The sequence below is a fragment of the Haliaeetus albicilla genome, chromosome 22, assembly GCF_947461875.1.
Source record: "Haliaeetus albicilla chromosome 22, bHalAlb1.1, whole genome shotgun sequence".
NCBI classification, from domain to species: Eukaryota; Metazoa; Chordata; class Aves; order Accipitriformes; family Accipitridae; genus Haliaeetus; species Haliaeetus albicilla.
This window is the reverse complement of record NC_091504.1, coordinates 12,723,780-12,736,723: the sequence shown is the minus strand read 5'-3', so window position 1 is coordinate 12,736,723 and position 12,944 is coordinate 12,723,780. Positions and strand designations below refer to the sequence as shown.

The 12,944-nt window shown below is 45.5% G+C and overlaps 1 protein-coding gene across 1 annotated transcript in view; it reads left to right on the top strand.

The window, feature by feature from the left end:
- The first annotated feature begins 201 nt into the window (after nt 1–201).
- The window catches only part of USP7 (ubiquitin specific peptidase 7), a 75,657-nt gene continuing 62,914 nt past the window's right edge, over nt 202–12,944 (top strand). Inside the window, exon 1 of the mRNA XM_069809918.1 lies at nt 202–964. Within this exon, the coding sequence (XP_069666019.1) occupies nt 883–964 (82 nt within the window). The 5' untranslated portion in view covers nt 202–882. The remainder of the gene's footprint in view (nt 965–12,944) is intronic.

Below are 12,944 nucleotides of genomic sequence, written 5' to 3'. Positions count from 1 at the left end.
GCGGGTCTCCCCCGCGGCGGCCGGCGGGCAGCGAGGACCCTCGGCGGCCGTGGCGGCGCTACCCGGGCTGCGCGCAGGTGGCGGCGGCCTGAGGGGAGGCCGCGGCGGCGGCGCCGGCGCCCGGGCCCGGGCCCGGCCCCTGTGGCCCCGCCCCTCCGGCCTCCTGTGGCGGCGGCGGCGGCGGCTGCTGTTCCCGGGGCGGCCGCGGCGCTGCCTCCCCCTCCCCGGCTCGCTGGGCTGCCCCTCATGCGGATGTGACATTTCACGGCGTTTACCGCAGCCGCCATTTTGAGACAGTAGAGCGCTGGCGGCGGCGGAGCGGTACCAGCGCGCCGGGGCACAGGCAACGGGGGCGGCCCGCGGGCCGGGAGCAGCGAGCCGGGCGTCGGCCAGCGGCTGTGCCGGGGCGCTGGGGGGGGCGGGAGGGCAGAGGAGGGGCCCCGCGGCGCCTCCCCGACTTCGCAGCGCCGGGGACACCTCGCCGGGGGAGGGGGAAGCGCCGGGCGCAGCCGCCGGGCCCTGACTCCTGGTCTCCCGTCCCCCCCCCTTCCCCTTCCCCTCCTCCCGGTCCCCTCCCCTCCGGCCCCCGGGGAAGCCGCCACCCCCGGCCGGTCCCTCCTCCCCACCCCTTTCCCCCGACCGGGTGCCGCCGCCGAGATTGGGCGAATAGCGAGCAAATACGTGCGCGTCTCGCTGCCTCCGCCGGCTGCCCGCTCCCTGCCCGCCGGAGCCCAGCCGCAGCCCCCCGAGGCGGGTGCCCAGTCCCGGCCTCTGCCGAGGCCCCGCCGCTCCTCCGCCCCTTCCCCTGCCGACGCAGGCCCGCAGCCCCCAGCGGGAAAGGCCCAGGCCGCCGCCGAGCCCGAGCCCCAGCCCCAGCCCGACATGAACCACCATCAGCAGCAGCAGCAGCACCAGAAGCCCGGGGAGCAGCAGCTGAGCGAGCCCGAGGACATGGAGATGGAAGGTAAAGCCGGGGCCGCGCAGGGCCGCGCGCCCTCAACTCTGAGGAGAGTTTCCTCCCCCCCCCCCGCCCCTCTGCTTCGCTGCCGGCTCCCGGGGCTCCCCCTCGGCCGCCGCGTCCCCCTCGGGGAGCTGCCCTTCTCCCGCCGCGGTAAACACGCGCCCGGCCCTCGCCTCCCCTGCGAGCAGGGGCGGCCGCCGCTCGCCGTCCCGTGCCCGGCCGCGGGGCTTCCCCCCCCCTCCCGGGGCGCGGGCAGCTCTGCCCGGCGGCGCTTCGGCGGGAGCGGGGGCGGCGGGGAGGTGGGGGGGACGACGCCGGGGAAAGTTGCGGCCGTGAGGAGCGGTGCGAGGCCGGGGGGGGTGGGGGTGGGCGGAGGGGGCTCTGCAGGAATTTGCATCGCGGGAGGGGGGAGGGTGCGGGGGAAGTGCTGCTACAAAAGGAGACCCGCTCCCCCGGGGCGAGGCGTGCGGCCGGGAGCCCGGACCTTCGGCCTGGCGGGGGGCGGCGGGGGCGCGCAGCCGCGCCCCGAGGAGGGCCCCTCCGGCCTGGGGAGGGAGGGAGGGAACGGACGCGGGGGTCCGTCTCCAAGTAGTTGCGATCTCGGGGGAGGCTTTTGCCTTCCGCGGGCGAAGGGGACGCGGCTGTCCCGAGGGCTGCCCGGCCCCCGCGGCCGCCGGACGGCGGGCAGCGGGGCCTAGCCCGGCCCGCCGCCGGCGTCCCCCGCTCCCGCCGGCGGGGTGGGCGGTGGGTTTCAGCCCTGCCCTGCCCGGGGCCGTGCGGGGCGGCGCGGCGGCTCGGCCCGGCCGCTCATTGTATGCAGGCAGCCACGCTGCTCGCCATTTTTAATTAACCCTCCTCTGAGGGTTATTTACAGGAACGGCTGCCGGCCGGGCCTAGCGCGGGGTCGGCGGGCAGCGCTGGCCATGTGTAGCGCCTGCACAGCCCTCGGCCCGGATCCTGCACCGTCATGCAGTTGCGCTGGGCTCATAAAGGAGGCACTACGTTTTCAGGCTGGTTCTCTGCTCCCGTCCCGGTGTAGTCTCCAGTGGTGCCTTTACCGTGGCTTTTTTTTTTTTTTTTTTTGCATTGTGTTGTTATTTTTACGCAGCCACCCCCTTCGAACACCGCCTTCCGTCTGAATCCGACGATGTAAAATTATTTGGGGCGAACGTTCGGCAGGATTTTGTTCCCTAAGGATGGGCAGCCACGGTACGCTGCTCGTACCGATGGTATTTGACGTGGAGGTCAAAAACACCAACTACCTAAATATCGTTTAGAATGCCTGGCTGTGAAGATGCCGCTTCTGTTACGACCGTTTTAATTAACAGTGGCATAAATGTTCACCAACACAAGATATTTTGCTTGAAAACGTGACAATCGACTTAGCAAACGTACCTTTCTGCTAAATAATAGCCACTGAAATCAGGAGCAGCAAAGGTGTTTAGTGGAAGTTTGTCACAGTGACTGTGAGATTATGTTTCAAGATTAGAAGGTCATAACATAAAGCCTTTCTTTCTTAAACACAAATCTCTTATTTCATAAAATAGTAGCTAAAGCTTATTTACTGTCAGAGCTACTGTTTTTGGTTTTGTTTTAGAAAAATCTCCAAACTGGTGTTTATATACTGTGTGACAAATACATAAAAGGGGGTGATTTAAAATATACCTCATATTTGTTTGTATGCATACAAATATTAACATCTTGTAGGTTACCTTTTCCAGCAGATTGTTTGATAGCCTTTAGCAATCTGCTTTTTCTCAAAATCCTTTTCAAGTCCTTTAGAATATTGACTGTATTTAATGGTTTTATTTTCATTTTTCTGGGCTTTATGCCCTACCATGCTGGGCACACTGTGAAATGCTGAACGTTTTTATGCAGTTTAAAGGTGTTCTGAACTTCTGGATTGCACCCCCTCTGTCCCTGGGGGTACAGGAGTCCAAAATACGTGCAGAAGTCCCTTTGGTGGTTGTGGAAGTCTTACGCTGGTGGCCACCTCCACTGGTGGGGTGAGGAAAGAGTCTCTTGTGTATATCAACATAGTGACACTGACAATACAGCATTATCTCAGAAATCTATTTGAGATCTATTAGGCCGCACACAGCTGATTCTGGGTGATATTACGAGCCTGCTAATTTGTGAGGGTTTATAGAACTCTCCATTTATGCAAAAACAAAACCAAAAAAGTTTAGCCTTTGGAGGTTTTTTGCAATACTTAATTTTTCTTGAGAAATGTGTCAAGTTTACAAGATTGCAGAGATCAGATTTTTGCTAACTTTTAATAAAAGTTGATGTCATGGGTATATATTAATTTAGTGTGGAAAACAATGTTCATCATCTTAATGTATGGGTGTTCGTGCTTTCTTGAGAGAGATGTTTTCAAGCAGTGCAGAAAATACTTAATAACATGTAGTTAGCTTAATTTTAACATGCATAGAACAGTGTCGGATGCCATTCTTCAGTGAGTGATCACGTTAGATTTAGGAGGTATGTGAAGAATGCACAGTGGAAAATTGCACATCTTGATTCTGAATTATGTGAAGGTTCGCTTACTCTGTGTACAGCTATACTAGGTGAACAATTTCTGATGAATGAAATAACCATTTCAGAAGTAGTGATAAAAGTGTGGAATTAAACTCTTTAGGATTAAATCAGATAAGGTATTTTGAATGTCTTCTCTCATGTCCCTGTTTTTCTCCCTTCCCTTATGACTAATGTACTCTTCCTTGATGACCTTATGGACACTGTGTAAATAAAAGTAGTACTAGACAGGGCTGTTGGACTTCAGGAGGGAGGAAGTCATTCCCTTTACAAAGAAAAATTAATCTCTGCATCATGAAGGAAAGAAACAATGACAGTCTTGATAAGGGGCAGGTACCTGCTCAGTGGGACCAGGTGTGATGCAGGCTCACCTACTTGCAATACTTAGCTAGAATGCTGTGATGTGACAAATCACCTTTTTGTGTATTTAGTCTTCTGTTACCTGTGGATGTTGTTTGTAATCAGCTTTAACCTTAGTGAGGCTTGGCAGTAGCGATACGTGGACAGAGAAACTTCAAATTTACCAGAACTGTCAAAAGAGGTTGCATCCCCTCGGCTGAAGGCAGCTGCTTCCCTGGCTGAGGGTACGCAGTTGGACAAACACAACGTTTGTGCCGCTTGTTTTCATCTTGTGGGCCACACCAGTGCTTGGGTTAGTGCACCTCCCCGTGACTATGAAGTGATCAAAATTAAAAACAAAAAATGGGGTTTTAAAATGTAGTGTAGGATTTTAATTTGGTTCACCCTGCAGCCCCATTTAGTGTTGTGGGAATGTGATGAAAGCTTGGTATTGGGGTGGGAAGGAACAAGAAGGGCTGCTTGCGGTGGCATGGATGCTGGAAATTATCTGGCCAAATTGTGTCACTAGTCATGGATGTTGTGTGCATCCCTCATCCACTGCCACATAAAAGCATGTTGTTCTGGCTGCAGTGACTGCCTTTGGGCCAAAACAGAGTGGGAGTGCACAGATGAGCCATTGGTGCCTGAGTTTTAGATACATTAACAGTTTGGGGTGGTGACTAGTAAATTATCTTGTAGAAATTCTGAAGAGTTTATTTGTATGCTAAATAAATTTAGTGGAAAAAATAAATAATAGTTTTTCTGTACTCTTAAGTAGGGTATGTAGGTTGCTTTATCATGCAAAGAATTATGGCTGTTTAGTTGCTAGTGAGTTACTCTGTAAAGTGTAATTGAATCCAAGTCCCGATACTTTATATATGCTTGCTCTGTGACGTCTTTTCGCAAATGTGTCTGAACTTCAAAGAGCTTGGCTTAATACAAGTCTACAGTTACATATTTCATAAAGTTCTTTCATGGAAAGTCTCATTTGCAGCTTAATAACTGTAAGTTTTTCCCTTGTTTATGGTTTGAATCTGCTTTTTTGTAGGTGCACCCTCTGCCCGTAATTATGTTTGTGCACGTGTTTCGCATTATGGAAGTTTCTTTTCCAAAGTAGCCAGCACAAGCTTACCAAGACAGTGTGACAGTGCGTGAACATGCAGTGACTGCTAGTTCAGGTTGCATGCTTGTCTTCTCCTTGTGTCAGCTCTGCAGCCTCTCAGGCAATGCTGTCTTCCAAGTTTTTCCCTAGTCTAGATTTGAATTCCAGGTGAAATGATGCAAGGTATTTAAAAAGAACAAGAAAAAAAACCAGTGACGTGTCTGTGTGTGTGTATGTATGTATGTGAAAAGTTTAAAATCGCACTTTCCTGCAGTTTCCATGCAACTGAAAGTTTGTGTTGCTTGCTGTTTCGTTCCTGTTTTGCTCATGACTGGTAGAATTTACTAGATTCCTGACCCACTGTGTGATACTGGTCTCAAGTATGTAACTTTTTTTTTTGCCTGTCTTCTGAATGCTTGCTTCCCTCTCATATTTTGTCCTCATTAGTATTCTCAATTCCTGGCAATTTAATATAATTTGCATACGTAATACAGTGTTCGTTTCTCTTTTTGCTCGCTTCCATGCCTTTCTCCTGAAGGCCTGTATCCCTGTATTTCCCTGAGCTCCTTCACTGTCTTCTGTATTGCTTCTAGCCAAGTGATGATAAAGTGAGGCTGTATGTTTGAGAGGAGAATCTGCAGACTAAATTCATCATACAGCTGTCCGTATCTGCTTGTTTATGTGTTCTTCCTGCCCCTTCCATTCTCCAGCCTTGACGTTTTTCCATGAAATAGATGATACTCGGGTGAGGGGAGATAGAAACACTGATGCAGCAGTCAACAAGTAAAATTAAGTTAATTCTGAGGTTATAACTAGAGTGAAGAACCGGGCCTGGCCTCTTATTCCCAGTAATGGTAATGTTTAATACCTCAGGAAACAGCATGCTTGGCCTTGGGAAAAGATGTGCATTGCATCATTCTCAGATAGCCACTTCATGCCAGTGGAGAAAGCAGCATTGGTGACTTTTGAAGAGTGCTAATTATGTCTAGAGTTTCTTCTGTGCATTCTTCATGAACCGGGTGCTCAATAGCTCGTCAGCTTTAGTAAACTTTCTGTGAAGGAGAAGTGGAAATAGTGGAACAGGGGAAAATGTGTGTAAAATGCGGACAGAAGTGTAGGTAGCACGCTCTTCAGGATGAACTATATATATATCAGGCTTCCTTACTCCGCTCCAGTGGTTCTGTGCTATTGACTGAATTCGGAAGAGAGGTAAAATCTGCTCCCTGTCTTTACTAGGTAGCAAGTTGTGTGTGTAAAAGTAATATAAGCCCAAACGTTAAAAAAGCAGCTGGAGATAGTTGTTTGAGACTAACTGAATCGTTTTCACTGCTGCAGAATAATTTATCACAAGAAAATCTGCACAGTGGATCCAGCTTGTTGCAGTTAAACCAGTTTAGCCAGTACATCTTGCATGACATCATTTGATATTTGGGGTAAGGGTGAAAATGAACTGGTTTAGAGCTTGTGAAGCATCCAATTTTTCTTAAATTATAATAAATTTAAAATAGGGCATTGTTCACTTTAGTTTGTGCTTTGAGGTATCTTGGGTCGGTTGTTTTAATTTAACTTTGTATCTTGTGGCTGTAGAACGTTGATTGTGAAGGAGTAAAATATTGGGTTGCTTGTAATACAAGGCATTAGTAATCCATAGAAAGTGTGCTTTTTTCCCCTCAAGTACGTATGTATATTAATACATACAAAACCTGCTATGTGCTAGTTTGACATTACCAGCAACAGCATTAACAGTTATTATAAAGTGTCTTGGCAAGTGGAATGGGGTCTGGAGACTGGCTATCTTATTTGTCAAGTTATTAAATATGCAGTGTTGTTTTCTGAAACTTTTTTCTATTGGTCATCTAAGATAATGTATTTTGCTCCCCTGGTTTTAGTGTTTTAATTTGATACACTAGCAAAAAAGAGTAAAAGTGCACCTAATCAGTGGCAACAGCTGTAGCATAATGTATCTGTGCATATTGTTGCAGGCTTAGACTTAACACATTTTAATATTTCTGCTAAACCATTTTTTTCAGCTTGGCTTTCTGATTGCAGTAAAACAAGCTCTGTAAGTTCAGAAACTTTGAATGGAGTTTGAATGACTTGCCAGCAAAATGAAGAATGGTCAGCTTGGAAATAAGGTTTTATTGTGACTTCTATTTGCCTAGTTTCCCTAGAAGGCTGAGATTTTGTCAACTACAAATAATTAAGCTTTTGGAAATTAGTAGATGGATTTTGAAAATACTGAAACTGTACTGAATATTTGCAGTTTGGGGAAGACAGTGTTCGTCTTTTAACATAGTGCCTGGGAATCTTTGGGATTCTATTCAGAATATAAAAACACATTTGAAGACTGTTTTATATTGGACTTAATATGCATCTAGAATAGCACAGCTTGATTGTTCAGCATAACATGTGCATAGCTGTTAAGCAAAATCTCTTAAAAATATGGAGATTAAAAGTAAATGGTAAATTTTGATAAAACTAAAATTCCATGATGTAATCGCTATAGCATATCTCAGTTTGTGTTTTTAATTGCTGTTTGGCGGGTGTTTTACACGTTACTGAAATATGTCATTCCTGACCCATTTAATAGTGAAGATTTAAACAAAATCATCATGTTTTGTAGCATCAAACATCTTAGGAGAGCAGGACGTTCAGTGTCTGCAAACCTGGAGTTCTCCCTGACTGCAGCTGTAATGCAAGCTCCAGAGTGATGCCACTTAGAGAAGATGTGCCAGGAGCATCCTATTTAAATTGAGGAAGAGAAAACACTAGTACCTCAGCTTATTCTTGCGTATATGCTGGTATGTGGAGATAGACAGTCTTCCAGGTGTCCTGAACATCTTGGGCTTTTCTGCATCGAAACCAGCACGTTGACTTGTACTCCAAAGCATATTGCAAGCCAGAGGAAGATGATGTGGATAGTGAGCTGGAATGTCCTATGGGAAGAAAGTTCAAAATAGTTTGTTTGGTTGTTTTGTTTTGGTTTGTTTGTTTGTTTGTTTGTTTTTTTAGCAGTACTGCAGTGTTTTGCAGCCTAGGAGAGGTGATGAGGTTTTTTTTTTTAATACAGTCGCACCTCTTTGATGGGAAATACCATAAAAGTGCTGGAAAACAGAACTTGGAGCTTTGTATTTTGTATGTTAAGGGATCGAGTGCACTCCAGTAGAATTTGCTTTAAATGCAGAAATCTGTGAAAATTCTTAAGGTCATTTTTCATAATTTCCCTTTTCCTAGTGTAAATAGGAAAGGATGTGTAGGAGTATCATTGGTGTTCACCGTAGCTCTCAGCTTGATCATCTGGTGATTTCACAAGGTGCAACTGTAAGGCTGTTCTTAAAAAATACAGCATCTCCAGCATGTCTGTTTTTGTAGAGATCTAAGGACAATTTTGGTTTAGGGCTCTAAATGTGATGTTATACTAATACAACCATTAGATGAATTTCTGTTGAGCTGTGTTTAAAAAAAGGAATGGTTGTGTGTTTCCACAACAGAGATTTTCCTTCCCATGTTTCGGTGAGTTATTTTCTAACATCACTGATATTGTCCAGCAGAACTTTGATGGAGATTTTGGTAAAAGTATGAGGGTGCAAACACTTAGTGAAACTTGGCAAAGGTTTTAAATTCCAAATCCATCTTAGTGGGTTGATATTCTTACTGTTCCTGTTAAATAAATCAGGGAGTAGTGGTGTAAATTTGTTTCATAAAATGGCTAATTTGTGAATTAAAAGTGTACAGACTTTACATCTGTAGTAAATAAGTTAATAAATGAGTTGATATATATAAAAACATTATTTAAGAGAGGGGAAATTATATCTTTAAGAATAGAAACAGACTTCCCAGTATAAGATCAACATATTAGTCTGTGATTAGATAGGAAATTTTTGGTGTAAAACTTAATTCCAAACTGTGAAAGTACTGGATAAATTTTGCTCTACAGTTTCAAGTCTAGGCCATGTGATGGTCTGTCTGCACTCTTGAGCATCTCGTGTGCGGTTGCCCCTGCCTGCGGTCCCTCAGGACCCAGCAGCGGCTCAAGGATGCTCTGCAGGCTAGGGGAAAGTCTGACACCCCCCCAGCTGAGGAGGAAGCCACCCTGCACGGGTACTGGGACAGGCGTGCCACCCCCTCTTGTTCACATGTGCAGTTTAGTCCTTGTCTCCTGGGAGAGAGTGAGGACTTTTGGGTAGGTGTTTTAAACTTGCACATGTTCTGCAGTTCTGCTGTGCTGGACATGGTGGTGGCAGCGGTGGGGGGTTGTGCCTTGTAGTGATACAAATATTCTGGTTTGTGGGTCTTAAGATCGGAAAGGTTGGCTACCCTGTGTCTGGGATTTGTATTTTCATGCATCACTATTTTACCCATCAGCTGTGATAGGGACCCTTACTGATCTGGTCCTACTAGGCTGCCCCAGGCCCTGTATGACTAGAGGAGTGTCTGTGTTGAATTGCATTTAATTAGCACTACACAGTTTTTGGACAGTAAGCTGTTGCATTTTTTTGTCTTGATAGTCTCTAATTACTGGAAAACAATGAAGAGGTTAAAAAGTGTTTGGGGAGCAATCATTTTTTTTCTTTCTTTTTTCCTTCCCCCCAACTAAAAATACATTTTGTTTTAGGCAGTCAAGGCAGAGCTGGCAATCCTAGTACTGGGGCATGGTGGGTTTTGCATCACCTTTGGTTTTTTTCAAGAACAGAGATCACTTTATTCAGAGGTGGGGAAGAACTTAGATTCTCCCTTCCTGCTTGTAAAGCCAGAACTCTTCCTGATGCAGCCGACTTTTCACTCTTGTTGTTCAATAGTCACGAAATACGTTTCAGTTCCGTATCACCAGAATATTTCTGGTAGCCATAATCAGGTAACAATTTTTGGACACAAGTTTGCCTTCACAGCATGTCATAACTATTCCATTTAAATAAATGGTTGGTTTGCTTCTGTTACAGATGTTGGAGCTGACTAGACACTCAGAGGCTGTTGCAGGGGTTTACAGGCTGCAAGTCCTAAGACAGTGAGATGTAATTTTTTTTTTAAAGGAAATCTGCTTAAGCAGAGGCTGCATGAACCCTCTTTTTATTGTTCATTAAATCAAGCTAAAGGTAGTTAGATTTCCTTCTTTGCTGGGAGTAGCAAGGAACTGACCTCTTGTAAAGAATTTTTCACCTGGTTAAGTGTTAGTTGCTTAACAATATCGAGGGGTGAACCTAATTTCTGGGGAAGAGTAGATACTAATTAGAAGTTTGAACACAGAGATAACTCAAACATGTCTGTAAAGTATATGAATTAAACAGTGGGTCACAAGCCACATGCAAAACCCTCCTTGCTAGTAGCAATTACAGTAGTGGTGTTTCACAATTTTCTTCTGCTTTCCTTTCCCTCTTCTTGTTATTCCTGTGTGGTTTTTCTCCTCTGTTTCAGTCTGACTGTTTCAGATACTTGTTGGACTTCAACCCTGTGCCAGAAAAACAGTCCCCTTGAAAACTAGTATAATGCTTTGCAATATTTCCGTCATGCCACGAAGGTAGTAACCATAACCGTAAGTTTGGGGGTTTTTTCTTTTTTTTTTTCCCCCCCCCCCCCGCTTTCTAGAAGTGTCCTTACAGTTGACGAGTTAAAAATAAGCAGCAGTAAAATCAAACCAAAGTCTGCCAGAAATTGAAACTTACTAATAATTTTTTTAAAGTAGTTTATTCTAGAAGTTTAACCACAGGATTTGATAATAATTGTTTGTTTCTTCAACTGTATTGCTTCAGTTCCATATTGATTTTAAGATATTTTCTTGTTCTCGGCAGATTTGTCTTGGTTTTTTAACCTGTTTTGTTCACTGAACTCATATGCTTTGGCTTACAACCTGTGCCCTGAAGTGTATCATCCAAAGTAGGAGAGGGCTGGTGTGGGAAGGATAGGATCCTTACAGGAAAGGTTCTTGGGGTTTCCTTCTGTGCAGCTGTGCAGCTCCTTTGCTTACCAGTGGATCTCTGCTGGGGAAACCCTCTCTTGTTCTTGATAGTAGCACAGATTAAGGCAAAAAATAATAGAAAGTTGCACAGAAATGGATCTCGTTTTACCTATGTCAGTCGCCTGTTCATAAGCAGCCCCATTCAGCTGTGACTTTGTTCTGTCCCTTCTGCTTTGCTGGAGATACGTAACGAAGCCAGTGGGTTCTCCAGTCCCTGCAGCTGAACAAAGAGCTGAGCTGGCTTTGGCGAGGAGCAGGTTGTAGAGGTGTGAATGAGCGTGGGGACTGGGTGCGTTGGCATTGCCACTGAAGAAATGTGTGTGGAACCGCAGCATCTGTCTTCAGACTTTTAAACTTGGGATAAAAACAGCTTTATTGGTCAGTGACCTCTCTTGCTGGATTAAGAAAACATTCTGACTAATTCTTTAAGACCTTTCAGCAGCCTTCAATATAATGAACTGAGAGGTGTTAACTTTAATGCAGTGAGAGACCGTGCCTCAAGCGGTTCTTTTCTGTATGTTTATCTGTTGGTTGTCTTACAAATTATGCGTGCCCCAGAAGTGTTTGTATAAATCCATATTGCAAACTAATAATGAAGATGAATCAAAATTTAGATACTTTATGGCACCTTTGAAGAACAAAAGTCAAATCCAAGAAAAGTACTTGGTTGCTTGAAGTACAGCATGGTCAAGGTCTGAACATGAGCCATGGGAGCCTTCCTAATGCCTCGTGTGTCCAAATGTGTAAACACATGCTTTTGCTAGTAAAGTTATACTAGTAGCACTGAATTCAACACAGAGTACATCTTCAAGGCCATTTTTTTCAAGACTATTATTATTGTTACATAGCTTTTGCTTAAATCAGTATAGTGGAAGCCCACTCGCGGTTAGCAGGTGTGTGTGCTAGACCGCTGTGGAGTCAGAGGCATCAAACATCTCCCACAGCCGAGGAGTATCTCTTAACTGGTATGGTGTCAGGTGGCTGCGTTGTGCAGCAGTTCAGCTGAGAATAGCGCCTGCAAGAAAGAGCAGTCTAATCCAAAATTGAGCACAAGCTGCAGGGAAGGTCCTGGATTTTGGTCTGGGCACCAGACTTCATTATATCAGATGACTTTTATATGCTACTGGGAGCCAAGAGAAGAGTTTGTGTCTAGTTCACTCTTAACACTGCTACAGAGAAGACCTTCTAGAGCAGGTTTTTTTTTGACCTCTGCCTGCCTTTTTTGCCTCCTCACTTGCACTGACACAACTGTGTGGGAGCACATGGTAAATGAGATGAATGAAGAGATCTGAATTTAAAATAACTTCCTTATTTTGGGTTTATTTTTGACCTAGCTCAGTTCATTGGTCTGCTTTATCGTTTGGCCCTACAAACAAGTGGGTCAGCTTGACTGAGGAGGCAGGAGGGAAAGAAAGCTCTTAAACCATTAATAACTTATATAACTTTTTTTTTTAAACTTTCCCAAGACCCTTTATTTGACACCTGGGCCTGTCTCCCCCCAAAAATGCATTGGGGACAGGGCTATAGCAAAGTTCCAAGGGTGAATATCAAATCCAAGCTTACAGAGCTCTTGGTGCAGACACATGGTTTTACCATTATAAAAATTCAATGTTGTTCAGATGCAAACCACTTCTGGGGATGAAATTGTTCCCATTGCAAGTCTGCTTCTGAATGTCTTCACTACTTTTTTTTTTTTTTTTCCTTTTTGCACAGGGGTATTCCTTGTGGCTAAAAATAGTCTCTCGCATTTTCTAACTTGAAGATACATCTGAAAGATCTTCACCTTTCTCACCTATACTAACTGGTTTAAGGACCTATTAAAATGTCAAAGTTACCTCAAATCATAATCTAAATGTATTTGTGGGGGTTTTAACCTCCTGTCCAAACCACCTTTTCTTCTGATATTTTCAGCACAGTGATGAAAATTTCCGGGTCCCATTCAGACCTGGAATTGGTGCTTACTGCAGCTGTTCTATCAGCTAAGCTCTCTGGCCAGTGTAATGGCCCTCATTTGAACAGGAGCCGCTGTTTTCTGGAATGTGGTTGGATCA